General features: G+C 46.1%; 1 protein-coding gene across 1 annotated transcript in view; it reads left to right on the forward strand.

Moving 5' to 3' along the window:
• LOC120397507 (dynein heavy chain 5, axonemal-like) overlaps window positions 1–17,126 on the forward strand; it is a 289,224-nt gene that overhangs the window by 227,140 nt on the left and 44,958 nt on the right. Inside the window, exons 71-73 of the mRNA XM_039523452.1 lie at window positions 643–914; window positions 3,026–3,190; window positions 9,396–9,663. Coding sequence (XP_039379386.1) covers window positions 643–914; window positions 3,026–3,190; window positions 9,396–9,663 — 705 coding nt within the window. The remainder of the gene's footprint in view (window positions 1–642; window positions 915–3,025; window positions 3,191–9,395; window positions 9,664–17,126) is intronic.

The following is a 17,126-nucleotide window of genomic DNA, read 5'->3' on the forward strand; positions in this document are numbered from 1 at the left end:
CATGGATCTCAGTGTCCATTAGTTAAGAATTCGATGGTGGTGGCATTAAGCTACCGGCCTCGGTGGGGTGGTGGTGTAAACCATTACTGCGCCTTCTGGCGTGCAAGAAGAGCATGAGCATTGTGTTGCCCTTGATAAGGATGCAGCATGTGCTTCCTCATTCTAGGCCAGGTTTTCTGGCCTTGGTGAAGGAGGATGAGATTGTCCTTTGATGCTCTCTCCTTCTGCTCTGGGGGCTTTCATGCAGCACCCTATTTGGTAGGCAATTATTCCTACTTTGGAGATGAGGAAAATGAATCATGGAGAAATTAAGATACCAGCCCTGTGGACTGCTGAGAGCCTTTAACTTCCACCCTTCAGGAGGCATTATGCACTTCAGAGTCATGCCCTAAGAGCCCAGATGTCTTGCCGCCTCCTCCTGCATGTTAATAGAAAACCACCTTTTCTCTCTTTCATTTTGTGGACTTTGGGTTATACACAATCCTCCTGAATTAACGAAGTTTTGCAATGCAGTTTTGGGCGTCCAAATTTCTGTTTGCAAATTCCATTAAATTTCTTACCACTAAGAGTTAAGTACTTTGTGACTCATAATTTTTGGCTTAAATGATGTATGCTTTCTTCACAATGCTTTTCATCTTGCAGGAGGTGCAAGTTTGGATCTGAACTCTGTACAACCAAAGCCAAAGAAGTGGATCCTTGACATTACATGGCTCAATCTTGTACAGTTATCTAATCTGTACCCTTTTAACCAGCTTCTGGGGCAAGTTACAAGGAATGAAAAGGCCTGGAAAGCCTGGTTCGATAAAGAAGCACCTGAAGAGGCTCCTCTTCCTGATGGATATGACAGTTTAGTGGATACATTCCGTAAACTGCTCCTTATCCGTAGTTGGTGCCCTAATCATACCATTGCTCAGGTGAGGAGGAGAAATTTAATGTATGGTATAAGTCATAAGCTAGCATTCTTGGTACAAGTTTCTTTGGTTTTACCACAAAATATATGGCAGAAATCCAATTGCCCATTCTAAATGTTTGGAAATATGTTATGGATACTTTTTACATAGCTGGTTATAACAAATTAAAAAGGAATATGCAATATGTTAATTAATTTGTTAGAGCTATTATATTGCTTTATGTGCCAGGAAGGGTTACCGGTCTTCCACAGTGGCACAGCTATACAGTATGGTCCTGACATTTTTACAGCTTTTGTGTTTCTTCACATAAGACGACACAGTCTCATTTCTTCATATAAGCAGCAGAAAGAGAACAGTTCAGGTTGAATCTCTGAAAGGCACATTGCAAATATGGAACAAGCCAACACGAAACAATTTTCTTGTTTTTTAATTGCCAGCAAACTGATACATCTGTTATTTTTACAGCTCTAATCACGTCTCTTCCACTTTCACTCCAAATTCTATGCCTGTAGCCAGACTAAAGAGTAGCATCTCACTTCTCCTATCTCATCTATTATTATTCCAACTCTTACAGATAAATTGTGGAGTAGCGCCCCTTCTTCATCTAGATGACAACATTCTTTTCAGGGATCATTCCTCAAATAATACCACCAAGTTCTTACCCCTTTTTTATCTCTATTTGCCCAGCATGTCATAGCGCACCACGTAGAGTATGCAAAGGCCAAGAGGTGATCTGTGTGTGTAGGAGGAGCCTGACAAGGGGAGCTCTATATACCACAATTGCTCCCAGCCCATGGTCCCTCATTCTGTTAGGGGAAGAAACTCTGAGTCTGGATGGCTTATTGGGGCCTTTGCATCCACCAAGACTCCTCCAAGACAAGTCAACAAATGTGTGTCCATCCTCTTCAGCATTTGAAACTTAGCAGGTGGATCCTCATTGATCAGGGATTCTTTGGGGGGTAAATCCCCTGGCCCAGTCCACCAGAAAAAAAGGTCCATGGTTCCCTTTTGTATTCTCAAGTGTGTAACTGAATCACTTGGCAAAGAGTCTGGCATTCTTTCCAAATCTTCTTCCTTCCATGAGGAGGCTCTGGGAATCCTCAGGACGATTTCCCTCCATTTTCTGGCCAATGGCAGAGTGGAGGATGAGAGGTCCAGGCTGTAATCAAGTCAGCAAGAAGTTGTTCTAGGATTTCCACTCATAGATGGCATGACCATCACTGCATCTTCCATGAAGACAAGGTCCTTTTGCATACTGCAGAAACATTTGTTACAAAGACAAACTCTTTATTCCATGTATCATAGAAGAGCATTCTTCCTTCGTAAGAAAGAGCACGGCACATGCTAGATGTGAGAGGAACAGTTAAATATATCTTTGTGGAACTGAACAATTAAGAAATAATACCTCTGTTCGCTTCCTTTCTCCCTATATTCTGGAGTCTGAAAGTTTCTAATTTCCCACTGCCAGCTGGATAAACTGCATCACCAAAGTCTATACAGCTTTGGATAAACCAATTCTAGAAGGGTTCAGAGTCTGCCTAATGTGCTCACTAAGTCACATATCTTGGGCTGGGGGAGAGGTCATGATCTGTAATGAAAAATGTAGTTCCCTGTCAGCCCAGTCACACCAAAGATAAGTCCTTCCAGGTGCTTCTGAAATGGGACTTTTCAGGATTCACATATATAGTTACTACACTTGAAGAGGCATTACTGTCCAAAAGGTTATGTTTTGTATCCCAATCAGAATTTACTCTTTCAAGTTAGCTTTGGAAGTACTCATGTAAAATGAGGACAGAAGGGGCATGGGTAAGGCCCAAAGCCTTATGGATAAAATCTGAGCTGCCTCCAGTGTTTGCAGGAGAGGTGCTGCAGAATAGGTCAGTCCCAGAAAGGACAGCATCAGGTAAGAAATTTTCCATTTAAAGCTATAATATTTTAAGTTAAATTGAAAATTAAACTCCGATCTAGCACCTCCATCCTGTCCACCAGGGCTATCTGTGAATGGTTCCTCAGTTTCCATAGTAGTAGACACTGGGTTTGTGTGACACACATTGCTGTGGGTGAGGGTGTGCAAGTAAGGTTACTTAATGTGTATTTGGAAATGTTTGTTGCAGGCGCGGCACTACATTGCAGAATCTCTCAGTGTGAAATATGCAGAAGGATTTATTCTTGATATGGAAGCAATGTGGACTGAAAGTGACTGTCGAACACCCTTGACTTGCTTTTTATCTATGGGATCTGATCCCACTGAAAATATAGAGCGTCTTGCAAAATCAAAGGTATCTTAAATCGTGTTTAGTAGAGCTGCGTGAACAGTGGTAAAAATTATTGATGAATATTTTGTTGAATTAGAAGTTGAATTTTGATTTGCAGTGAGCTGACCCCCTTTTGTCACTTTTCACATGCATTCATATGAGCACACTTTGGTTCATGCCTGTGTTCTTGGGAAATGGATTTTGGGTCTGTGAGAAAAATGGAAATGTTAGATTTCTACTTTTCCCAGTCAGTTTGTACAAAGAGACAGCTGTTTCTGTGCCAGTGATCACCATGAAATGTCTAGTTGTAACAAAAAAGCAGTGCTGGTGGTATATAGTATTATCTTTTGTTTATTGTATGAACTGATGGCAGTTACAGTTGGAAATAGAACAATGTTTAATTAATCCAGCAGGTGAACAGATTTGTGAAAATGTTCCTCAGAAGGCTGGCCGATGCCCTGATGTGGAGGGTGTTTTGACGAACCAGACCCGCCTTTCTTAACTAGAACTGTACATACACACACGCACACGCCACAGTTACCAATTAATTTGTGTCAGTGACTGCAGTGAATGACGAAAGACAAAAGTAAACTGGAGACCATAACATTCAATACATTTGCTTGGTAGATACATGAAAAATTGCTTACTAACAGCACAGCATCATTGGAAAGGGTTGTGATCCCTTGTATTTATGGTTCAAAATGTAGATATAAACATGAATTCACCAAGATGAAATTTTCACCTGAATAACAGATCCCCATATGCTGCCTGCCTATGAGGATGTATATGAGACTCTGGCCAAAATTTTCGAATAAAGATGCATAATGTTATAAACATTGAGTAAGAGTGGCCTGATATTCAAAGTGCTGAGCACCCATAAATCCCATTAGCTTCATTCAAACCTGTGGGTGCTTAGCACCTTTGAAATTTAGGCCACTGTTACTTAGGTGCCTAAATATGATATAGATTTAAGGGTCTAGCTTTAGGAACACAAGTTGGATCACTCTGGGCATGATCCCCATCCAAAGAATTTACAGTCTAGGAAGCCAACTCACAATCGCTGGGTGGGGAAGGGAGGCAGATGGAGTGAGCAGGGGATATGGCATCCATCTTCTTAGTTCCAATTTTTTATTTTTAAATAAACGTTGTGAACACACCCCTGAGACGGACTAGGATCTGTATCTTTGTTGGAAGCAGTACATTTGAAAGGGTAACTTGAAACAGGGCCACCCAGAGGGAGGGGCAAGAGGGGCAATTTGCCCCGGGCCCCGCAGGGGCCCCCACGAGAGTTTTTCGGGGCCCTTGGAGCAGGGTCCTTCACTCACTCCAGGGGCCCTGGAAAACTCTCGCAGGGCCCGGGCCCCTGAAGCTTCTTCCACTCCGAGTCGTCGACGGCTATTCGGCGGCGGGGGGTCCTTCCTCTCCGGGACCCGCCGCCGAAGTGCCCCGAACACGCGCAGCGGGGGGTCCTTCCGGCACTTTGGCGGCGGGTCCCAGGGCGGGTCTTTGGCGGCAGGGGGTTCTTCTGCCCCGGGACCCGCCGCCGAAGTGCCGGGTCTTTGGTGGCAATTTGGCGGCAGGGGATCCCCCGCCGCCGAAGACCCCGAGCCCCCAGGCTCCCTGAATCCTCTGGGCAGCCCTGACTTGATTAAAATTAAAAAATTAAAAGCAAAATAAAACCCAGACCTTTTAGTGTCGATCTTCAAGCTACCACTCTTGTCCCAGAGATCAGAAGAAGACCCTCTTCCTTGAACTCATAAAGATCCTTACTGTGATCTGATGGAGTATGACATTTTGGGGATCACCCAGACCAGAAAGGGGTTCTGCTGCCTGCTGCTCAGTTTCTTTACCCTGTGCAGCTTTGGTCCAGACCTCTGACACCAGTATCTTGCCCACAAGCACAAGGTCTCACCCTGGCTTCCACCAGCCTAGTTACTCCCTGCAGGATGACACTAACAGGCCATCCAGGCCTGAGTCTCTCTAAATCCATCCTCCCCATGCTATTAACTACAAGACACTCGGACTTTCCCCCTCTGGTTCACAACCCCTGGAGGTGTGAAACCAGCCTCCCAGACAAAAGCTCCACTCAGTTTGCACACCAGAGACCTGCTTGGGGTAGAAATAAACAAAAGGTTTATGTAATAGAAAAGCCACAGATTCAAAGATGAATTAGAAAGGGAGAGCAAACTTATACAACTTACACAGAAAATAAACATAAATGTGCATCCTCAGGCATTACATTTCCGTATTCGATAAAATCCCTTTTCTAATCCTTTGAACAGTTTCCCAGCATACCCCTTAGGCATAGGGAGGATCCAGTGTTTCATGGACAGCAACCACCAAGTCACTGTCCTTCAGTTTCTGGATGCCTTTAATTTCAAACCCCTTCCATTTTAAAAGGGTTCATGATATTTTTTTCTTCGGGCATGGTGACTCTCAGTTGGGGAAATTCTAGCTGGGATGTGTCTTTCCAGTAACTCGAACGGCCCATCATTTGTCTTTTCCTCGGTGGTACAGTGCTAGGTGTGCGGCGCTAGTCTCAACTGGTTATGGAGGCAACCCCTCCCTGCCTGCCTCTCCCCCACCCTGAGGAGTGAGGTGGAACGGCACCACAGATTGGGAGCACAGTTGTCCATATACACAAATACACAAATTCATAACCACAGCCTGTCTATGTATCTCATAATGACCACTAAGTTTAGAACATTACAAGCTTTCATAAAAGACCTTGCTCAACATATTTTATAGCAAACATTGTATACAATCAGTTGATTCAACTGCTTATTCTTTGGGGTTCAAACCCCCTGTTCTCCCCTGTCTGGACCTTGATTGTCACAAGGGGTGTCTTGCAGGTGTTGATTTTTTTCAATATAAGGATAGGTACTCTCGGCTGCCTTTGTGATACTTGTGATTCCGTGGCCTACCATTTTGCCAATGGCAGCCTCATTCCATCCTGCCTTGCTGCCAGTAATGGCAGGTCTACACTTAAAATACTTCATCTGAGCAGCTCTCCTGTTGACATAGCACTGTCTACAAAGGGGGTTAAGATTGTTATAAATATGTTGCTTAGGGGTGTGGATTTTTCACATGTAGTTATACCGACATAGGTCTGTAGTGCCGACCTAGCCTCAGTCTCTGCTGTAGCCACTTAGATAGAGGAAGACTAGACATTAATCAGTCTAGCTCTCCTGGCTACACAAAGGTGCGAGATCATCCTGTAGCCTCCCCAACCCCTACCCTGGGGACACGGACTCAGTGGTGAGGCTGCACCTGACCCTGACACAGCACAAGGCCTGGGTCTGCCCCAGAAACACCCTGGGGCCCTGCCTCTATGTGCCAGCTGCACCAGGTGTGAGCCAGGCAGGCTGAACCAGGCAGGATACAACTGTGGAGGGGCTCAGTGTGGGGGATCCAGATGTGGGGTGAGAGGATTTTGTGTGGGACAATCTGGGTTCAGGCAGCTCAGTGGGGGGGGTCTAGATGTGGGGGGCATCTGGATGCACAGAGGCTGGTTGGGGCTCAGCGGAGGGGTCTGAATGTGGGAGTCTCTGCTGGGCGGTCTGGGTTCTGGGGGAGTGGGGCTGGGTGGGGGGGGGGTCTGGGTGAAACTGATTGGGGGTCAGTGGCATGGGGATCTGGGTGTGGGGGTTAAGGGGGGTGCAGGGAGGTGGGGCTCAGGGCAGGGGTTTGAGTGCAAGGAGCTCAGTGGGGGGTGGTCTGGGTGCAGGGGTGAGGGTCTGGAGGCAGGGGGTCTGGGGGTAGGGGGCTCCAGATGCAGGGGTTGAAGTTTAATGAGGTGAGGTTTGGGTATGGAGAGCTAGGGGATTCTGGGTATACGGGGTGAGGCTTGCGGGGGAGGGTGTCTGGGTATGCGAGGTCCAGATGCACGGGGTTTGGGTGGATGAGGGAGCAGCTCCCCTATAGTGAGCCCTCCCCCGCAGCTGAGAAGCGATGGGGGCAGGAAGCATGGGAGGATGCTGAGCTTCCTGCAGCTGGGGGAGGTTTCTGTGGGTGGGTCAGACCCATCCCCAGCCACTCCTTTCAGGGGAAGAGAAAGTCCCATCTGCTTCTGCCTCCAGCCCAGCTGGGACTAGCAGCTGAGCCCAGCTCAGGGTAGGAGCCACAGGCTGGGGAGTCCCCAGCCCTGCGGTGATCTACCTCTCCACTGACTGCTCCCAGTTCCTGAAATGATGTACCTGCGCAGCTAGGGAGTGGTGTGTGACTGCTCTTGCAGTTTCCCTTTGTTTCCCTGTCAGAAGTAATTTTTCTGTGGGGAAGCAGAGAAATCTGCGGGGAACATGAATTCCTCACATGCTCAGTGGCACAGAATTCCCCCAGGAGTAAAACTCCACAAGATTGCACTTGCAGAGGTTCTTTCTAATTGCCTCAGGGTAGCAGGGTTGCTCCCACATTAATGACAGGGGGTTTGGCCCCCCCATAAATCCTGGAGGCAAGGACATCCATGCACAGAGCTTCGCTTCTTATCTTGAGCCACACTTTCCTTTCCTACGTTTTTTCCCCAGATAGCTCCAGATTAAACTAAATCAATACTGTCATACAGTAAACATCCCAATAACCAGGTCAACATACAGTATTCATAAATCACTACAGAGCTGCTCCAAATCCATCACACCTCCTGAAGATTTTCCACAGCATAAAGGGGTGTGACATACCCTTAGGGTACAACCTAGACTGCAAGACTGACGAGTCCCCTTAAACTCTACAGCCTGGGCTGTCTCTCACAATGCTATGCTAGTGACAAACAGCAAACCCCTCCAGCGCTGTGATCAAGCAGCCATCAACATGTAGAGGCACATGTCCAGCTGAATTGCATGAATGCTCTCTAAGCCACTCATGAATTGTACGCAGGGAGATCCCAGCCCCCGTGTCTTGCGTCCCAGTGATGTCCTGTCTTACACTACTCAAGACCTTCTCTTGAACAAGGGAAGCTCGTTAATTAGTTCACCACAGGAAAGTGGACATGCACCAGCCTTTGTAATCTGAGCAGCTTCCCCAGTCACTTTAGACAAACTCACTGGTAAGGACAAAACATTAAAATAAGTGTATTAACTACAGAAAGATAAAATTTAAGTGATTGTAAGTGTTAGGCACAGAGGTCAAAGTTGGTTATATAAGAAATAAAAATAGACTCACAGTCTAAATTCTAACTTTAACAAACTGCAAGATTTGAATCAAACAGCTTTTCTTAGCTCACTGGGTGTTCCAGGCACGTTACAGTTCTTAATGCACAGGCTGAATTTCCTTCTCAGCCTGGGACCAATCTCCCCAGTTCAAAGTCTTTGTCTTCCAAATGATCTTCCAGATGTTGAGATGAGGGAGGAGCGAGGCTAAGGGGTGATGTCCTTGACCCTCATTTATACTTTCTCTCCTGGTGCTAGAAAGATCTTTGCTGTGATGTGGAGGGGAGGTGGCCCCCACTGTGTACGTGCCCTCTATGAGAGGGTGGGATTCTTCTTGGTGGGCCATCAACACGTCTGGCTGGTACTGATGTAAATCTGTCTTGTCAGTATTAGTTGCTCCTCTGTTGCCACTGAAAGGCTGGCTGTGGGTGTTCCCCACCTAGCACATATTTCAGTAACAAACATATAGCAATATTTCCTAACTTCACATACAATGTTAGTACCTGCAATTCAACAGGATATTAATGTTCAACACATCAAGACTTTTTAAATTAGCACTCACAAGGCATACTCTGTACAAACCATATAATTATATCACAGTGGTGAATATGGGGGTTCCAGGGTGCTATTTTGAAGTACAGAATGTCACAAGGGGAAAACAGTAAGCTACTACACACCCTGCCCACAGTAATGTGTGGTACTTTAACTGGAAGGGTGTGGGGGCATCCAGCAGAAAACCGCTAGTTACATCCAATCCCCCTTCCCTATCCACTTTGCACACAGAAAGGTTTCCACAGAGTTGTGGGGAAGGGACGTGCAGCAAAGATGGGTGTTTCATGGATCTTGCTGCAACCAAGTTCATAGAAGTAGCGTCCTCTTAGCTTGTGGGGGAGGAGAACAGCATAGGGGCCTGTTCAGAACCTAGATCTTCAGAGGGTGTCAGCTTTAATGCAGCAGCCTAGATCACCCCCTTACATTTCATTTCTTTGTCTGATAAGTTCCGTAAGCCCCTGTGGTGCTGTAAAAATAATAAGCAACACTAATAATCATTTCTAAGAGATTACAAGATATGTACTTTTTTCTTACAGAATACTCCTTGTCGTGCCATTTCAATGGGTCAGGGCCAGGAGATCCATGCAAGGCGCTTATTAAATCAGTGTATGCAAGATGGAGGATGGCTCCTTCTGCAGAACTGCCACCTGGGCTTGGATTTCCTTGATGAATTATTGGACACCATCATAACAACGGAATCTATGAACGAGGGTTTCAGGACGTGGATTACTACAGAGGTCCATTCAAAATTTCCTATTAATCTTTTGCAGTCATCGATCAAATTTACTAATGAACCACCTCAAGGTAAAAAAAAATCATTCTGACAGTTGCTGCTTTTACTGATTACTGTATGCTGCTCTATGTTCTCCTTGTTCCTCAGTTAACTAAATGCAACCCTGTGTGAATCAATTTCATTATTCAAGAAGCATTAAACTGTTTTTGTGAAGATTTTCATTGTTCATTTTGTAACACAGACTATTGGTGATCTTGTTGTTTCAATATATAATAAATTGTGAAGAATATTAGGCAAAATCTGCAAGCTTAAGTGTTAAAAATTGATGCCTAAGTGTAGATTTTGGAGCCTAAATAAGTGGCTTGAATGTCAACAGGAGCTGTGGTGCTCAGCACTTTTGCAATCAGGCTATGTACATAGATGCTTAAAAATAAATTTAGGTGCCTAACATTAGGCATCCAAAACTACCAGAATTTTCAGTAATGTACAGATGCTGTTTCTCATAATGAAATATTTTCCAATGAATGGATGGCTGTAGAACTTGAGGCTTGTTACAAAATTAGTGTCTTGCTGGAAACACAGATCATAAGTATTTACCACCAGTTAGTCCTGGGATATTTAAGTTTCCAGGGTATTTATGTTCACTATAATTTACCCTCCTGATTTAGAATGGTGTTTTCATTAGAGAACAAAATTATGTTCCTGTTTATAGAAATCTTTATGATAAGTTAGAACCCCTCCCTGCTCTGAACTGAAACTATACATATTGGGCCGGATTGTTTCCACATAGATACATACAAGAAGGGTTCCTGCAGCCATGGATCTTCCCTCTCTGCCTGGAGGGGGGCTTCAACCCCTCCACAACAGTGTTCCCCTCCTTACACCCTGTGGAGGCTCTGTGTGGTTCAGGGTCTGCTGGGGGAAGAGGTTGTATTCAGGGAGGCAGGGGGAAGAGTCAGCAGCAAAGGGCTAGCAGGACAGACATCATCCCCCACTCTAGCCCCCCAAAGATAACACTGACACGTTAACAAAGCCCCAGGCTTCATTCACTACAGATCCTACCCAGGGTTTATAGGAGCTGCTGTGGCTGGGGCTAGTCCTTGGAAGCGCGGCTCCAAAGCCGCTGTGCTGACTGGAATCTGGCTGTCACAGGAGAACCAGTGGCCAGAGCTGCTGCAGGGGCACATGTTAACACCAGTGGCTTTTACCTTTTGGGGGGACAGACAATTTTACCTTTTGGGGGGACAGACAATTTGGGGTGATCATCACCAGGGAGATAATGTGAGAGGGGGCAACCTGGCCCACAGCATTTCATCCAAATTTATTCTGTTCCTGGGGTTTGGCTGTATTGGTGCTTCAAATAATAACAATAATAAAATCATAAACCTCAGGGTGAACTTTTTCCCTAAGCTTGGCTGTCACCAGAGTTTTACTGCCATAGATCCAAGTTTCCTCTACCCAAAGAGTCACTTGTCCCTTCCTTACATAGAAGTAGGAGTTAATAAGCCACACCTGCCAGACTGAGTCACCTCAGCAGGAATCAGTCTTCATCTCCCTGCTGGGTCCCAACCCTGACTAACAGGAAGCATTCTACCTTTGTTGTAGGAGTTGATATTATTCTTAAATATGCATTTTTCTGTTTGTCTCTCTGTGCTAAGAATGAGGGACTGATTTATGCTGAAAGATTGAAAGAGATTTTTATATACAAATGTTCACATGTCAAAACAGGAATTTTCACAAGAATCTGTGAATTTGATGGGCTAATGTTTGTCACTGAATCTGAGTTTTCTTGCCAAAACTGGTGACATTGCACTCTGTAACAAATCTCAAATTTCTTTATACAGTAACTCCTCACTTAACATTGTAGTTATGTTCCTGAAAAATGCAACTTTAAGTGAAACAATATTAAACGAATCCAATTTTCCCATAAGATTTAATGTAAATGCGGGGCGGGGGGTTAGGTTCTAAGGAAATTTTTTGGAGGCAGACAAAAGGCATTGTATACTGTACAGTCCGGTACTATACTGTGGTGGGGAGGTGCCCCTGGCTTACCCCTGGGGCTCAGGGCTGGGGGTGCAGGGTCTGGGAGGGAGTTAGGGTGCAAGGGTGCTCAGGGTGGGGGTGCGGGGTCTGGGAGGGAGTTAGGGTGCGGGAGGGTGCTCAGAGTGTGGGTGTGGGGTCTGGGAGGGAGTTAGGGTGCGGGAGGGTGCTCAGAGTGTGGGTGTGGGGTCTGGGAGGGAGTTAGGGTGTGGGAGGGCGCTTAGGGTAGGGGTGCGGGGTGCAGGGGGGCGCTCAGGGTGGAGGTGTGGGGTCTGGGAGGGAGTTAGGATGCGGGAGAGCGCTCAGGGTGGGGGTGCGGGAGGAGGCTCAGGGCTGGGGCAGGCAGGAGGTGCAGAGCACTTACCTGGGGCAGCTCCTGTTTGGTGCAGGGTGTGTGCAGGTGGCTCTGCACAGGGGCGGCTCCAGGCCCCAGCACGCCAAGCACGTGCTTGGGGCGGCAAGCCGCGGGGGGTGCTCTGCTGGCGCCGCGAGGGCGGCAGGCAAGTTGCCTTCAGCGGCTTGCCTGCGAAGGGTCCGCTGGTCCCGCGGCTTCGGAGGACATCCCGCAGGCAAGCCGCCGAAGGCAGCCTGCCTGCCGTGCTTGGGGCGGCAAAATGCCTAGAGCCGCCCCTGGCTCTGCACAGCGTGGCACCACCCCCATGGCCACGATTCTGGGAGCCGTGATTCTGGGAGCGCCCCCCTCCCAGCAGGCAGGGCCACCCGGAACGCAAGGGCTTTAGGGGCTGCAGGGCTCTGGGCTAAGGGGGCCCTGGCCTACATCTCTAGAGCCCCGTTTGGAATGCTGCCCTGCAAGCATGGGCCGGAGGACTCAGGAGGAGCAGGGGCAGCCGGAGAGAAGCGGCACTTTGAAGGGGAAAGCGCCGCTTCTCTCTGGCTGGGCGGCTGCCCCTGCTGCTCCTGAGTCCTTCGGCCTGTGCTCGCAGGGCTGCATTCCAAAAGGGGCTTTAGAGCTGCAGGCCAGGGCCCCGGGGTCCCCTTAGCCCAGGGCCCTGCAGCCCCTAAAGCCCCTGCATTTCAGGTGGCCCTGCCTGCCTGGGTGTGGGGGAGGGCTTCCCCGCTTCCTCCCTCCCTCCCAGAAAGTCCTAAGTGCTGCCAAACAGCTGTTTGGCAGTGGGGGAAGCGCTGGGAGGGAGGGAAGAAGGGAGTGGGAGGAGGCGGAGAAGAGGAACTTGTGCAATGCTCCCTTGTAAAGTCAGCCAAACAACGTTATAAGGGAGCATTACACAACTTTAAATGAGTATGTTCCCTAATGGAGCAGCGATGTAACTTCAAAACATTAAGCGGGAGGACGGTAAGTGAGGAGTTACTGTATTTGTCTCAAGGCAACAGTTACCATTTTCACACACACCTTTTTTTGCCTGCAAAAATATCACCTTGTCTTCAGAAAACACAAATTAATAAATAAATTGAAGGTTAACTCTCTCCCTTCTCATAAATTTTGGCAACTTTTCATATAATTTTACTTTGGTACATAGGTGCTGGAACAGTTTGTATAGTGTGGGTGCGGAAATCCATTGAACAAAACGAACCCCTATATATAATGGATATCATTTCAAGCCAGGGAGTGCTGCCACACCTCTAGCACCCCTACTTCCAGAACCTATGCTTTGGTGTAGATTTTTTCACACTGCTGTACTTGGCAATTCCATTATCTCTAACTTCCTTCGTGCTGAAAAAGACACTGGCACAAATTAACCAAGCAAAGGGAAAGAGCAGAGAGGAACAGTGCAGCTGCTGGGGAAGGTGAATGTCTCCTGAATGTGTGTATAGAGAATCAGAATGAGAATGAGGATTCTTTTTGGCATCATCACATCATATGTCACATGGATGTTTTCCTCCCCAGTGTACATACAATGATTATTGTTAGTTTTGTTTTGCAGATCAGTTTGTTTCCATGGTTCATTTACATGTGGCTAAGAGAATATGAAGTGTAGAGGTGTGCATGCAGTATATGAAATCCTACAGGACTTTTCCTTCCACTGTTGCTATTGAGTTCCTGCTTTTTACTAAATTCACAGAAAACGTGCCATTAAGCCATAGTGAAGATCTCGAGAGAGCTGCCTGTTGCAGCCTATTTGCTATGGTGAATTTTTTCCGCATTACATCCCTTTTCAAACCTCAGCTTCTCACTCAGGGCCAGACTCTGCCTTTCAGACCAAGGCATGTGTGCAGGTAGTGCAGAGGCTTATCACTCGAATGAGCCTCTCTTAAGCCGTGGTCCCGCTTTGTCTATGAGTGGATTGCATCACAGGGGCACTAACAGGAGGCAGTCCCTGTGCTCAGGAGGGTGCAGGAGTGGCAACTCTGGGTGATCTCTGCACTGGAGGTAGGGAGGCAAGGTTGAGGAAAGACTATTTATGCCTTCTCCTCTTCACGCACATATGCAACAGCCAACTACTGTTTTAGGGACAAAGTCAGTCCTCTATTGAGACGTGCAGGAAGGGGAACAGAATTTTGTCAGCCAAGTGTGGGTACCCAACAGCATTTTGCTAGCACAGGAAAGGATCTTTCAGGGGAGTGCACAAGAGGCTTACCCTTTAGTGTTCCTTTAAAGAAGCCACTTACCTAATGCCTGCTGCTGGGATAAGATGGGAAAGGAGCTGACCAGACCCTGTCAGTGGCAGGAAGCGGTTGTCAAACCTAGGCTTATTTGAGTACTAGATTGCAATGCTGTCTTGCAATTCTCTAGTCCTTTTTCTTCAACTACCATAGCAATGTGCAATCATTTGCCTTTCATTAATATGTAGGTGTTGCAGCTTGTTTCAATTATTGAAGTCAGTGGGAGCTTGAGAATATGTATCCAAGGTCAAATTTGATCCCTCAGTCATTTAAGCCTCTTATTTCACTATTTACATTTCTGGCGAGTTAGTAAGAATTCTAAATGTGCTTTGCTTCTGAGCTGTCTGAAAGACAGCGTGCTTTGATTTATGGAGTGAGCCCAGATATTTTCACTTACAAGGGCAGTTACCCAAGTTTCTGGTTTAGGTTCTTTTTTGTAGTTTTTAATATACTGCATCTTTTTTAGAACATTTGTCTGTATTCAGATGACAGCCTGGTTCTTTTATAAGGCAGGTTGTAGCCAGTCTGCAATTTGATTTTAACAATATTCAAAGATGTGTTATGGATAATGATTTAATTTTGAGTAGAATGTAAAATGTTTTAATGTTGTTCAGATCTTGTCCCAGATTGCCAGTACACTGTGCTATTAAATACTGTGGTTTGATAATTTTGTCTTGGTTCTTTTGATTCTCCTTTAATACCTTTAGAATATATTTTGGAAAAGTTGTAAAGGATGGCAGATGACATTGGTGTTTTTTTCAGTATCATAGAAAGGAAGTTTTCAGGCTTTATAAGTCTAAGATTTAGCCATTTACTTCACTGTATTTGAAACCTGCCTTTAAAAATTCATGCTACAGTATTTCTGGTCCTTTGTACAGATTTGTGTTAGGAAGCCCAATGAACAAATGTGGATACCTGTAACGATGCTTGTCTTGGTGAGACCCAACTGAGAGTGCCAATTCAGGACAAACTGCTTTAAGCAGGGCAGTTACAGCCCAAGGCTGGGGTTTTTCCACCTCTAAGGCAAACCAAACCAGACAGACAGAGAGGACTTCGGTTTTGCCCCACTGGTAACCACAAGTCACACAAGCAATTCCCTTAGACACTCCAGTTTTCCCAGTATCCTAGGCAGCTCTAGGTATTTTGCCTCCCCAAGCACGGCAGGCAGACTGCCTTCGGCGGCTTGCCTGCAGGAGGTCCCCGGTCCCACGGATTCAGCGGCATGCCTGCGGGAGGTCCACTGAAGCCGCAGGACCAGCGGACCCTCCACAGGCATGCCGCCAAAGGCAACCTGCCTGCCGCCCTTGCAGCAACCGGCAGATCGCCCCCCGTGGCTTGCCGCCCCAGGCATGCACTTGGTGTGCTGGTGCCTGGAGCCGCCCCTGCCCAGTATCACCACCAGTGCCACTCGTTATGGGATGAATGGTTATGAAAACCAATACCCCAGTAAAAGAAAAAAGGTTCTCTCGATCCCAAAGGACCAAGCCCCAGACCCAGGTCAATATACAAATCAGATCTTACCCACAAATCACACTGTTGCCAATCCTTTTGAATCTAGAATCTAAAGGTTTATTCATAAAAGGAAAAAGATATAGATGAGAGCTAGAATTGGTTAAATGGAATCAATTACATACAGCAATGGCAAAGTTCTTAGTTCAGGCTTGTAGCAGTGATGGAGTAAACTGCAGGTTCAAATCAAGTCTCTGGAGTACATCCACAGCTGGGATGGGTGATTCAGTCCTTTGTGTAGAGCTTCCTTGTAGCAAAGTCTCTCCAGAGGTATGAAGCAGGATTGAAGACCAGATGGAGATGAGGCATCAGCCTTTTATAGTCTTTTCCAGATGTAAGAACACCTCTTTGTTCTTACTGTGGAAAATTACAGCAAAATGGAGTCTGGAGTCACATGGGTAAGTCCCTGCATACTTTGCTGAGTTACAAGGTGTATCTGCCTTCTCTCAGAGGGTCAGTTGTATAGTTGATGGTCCTTAATGGGCCATCAAGCAGGCTCGGCAGAGGTGACACCAGCTTGTCTGGGATGTAACCCAGAAGCATAGCATAAGTTTGAAATAGACAGTATAGAGTCAATATTCATAACTTCAACTACAAAAATGATACACACACACAGAGAGTATAATCATAACCAGCCAACCATAACCTTGTCTGAGACACCTCATTTGACCCCCTTTATACAAGATTTGGTGCCACTACAGGACCTTGGTTGCAACCATATTCTATACGGTCCCAGTTCAAGTCAATAATGTGACAATACCTTAGTACAACATCCACACATGGTGGCCAGATGCTCATCTCATCAGTTAGTTGCTGATGTAAATGGCCTTTTGGGTCCCTATATGCCAAATGTAGGATTTTTACATCCTGTTAAGGCCCCGGGGTGAAATCAGACTCAAAGGAAATTTTACCACTGTCTTCAGTAAGGCCAGGTTTTCACCCTGTCTTTGAAAATTGGAACCACAGACACTTTTTAATATGTATCATTGTATTTCATAGGACATGGTGGATGACTTTCTTGGTTAGCAGAATATATATAACTGTATATTTAACTTTTGTATGTATTTATATATCTACAGTCGTAGCTAATATTTAGAATCAGATTAAATATGAAGAATTGTTTCAAGATTCCTGAGCTTAATTTAGGTTTGGAGCATCATCATTTATCTGAAATTAGGCTGCAGAGTTTCAGGACTCTCTTCCATTTCTTGACAAGATTGGCCACATCAAAGCAGTATTAATACTTGGGCAGTCCAAGCAGCAGAACGTTGTTTTGAATGCTCTTAATATCAGCCTACTGCATGATTGCTGTAGGCCAGAGAATGTGCAATTATAACAAGACTTGGAACTCATGTAGACCTTTTCATTCATTGATATCAAAATGCCATACAGTGGGTAAATAGCA

Source organism: Mauremys reevesii, linkage group 2, assembly GCF_016161935.1.
Source record: "Mauremys reevesii isolate NIE-2019 linkage group 2, ASM1616193v1, whole genome shotgun sequence".
Classification (NCBI taxonomy): Eukaryota; Metazoa; Chordata; order Testudines; family Geoemydidae; genus Mauremys; species Mauremys reevesii.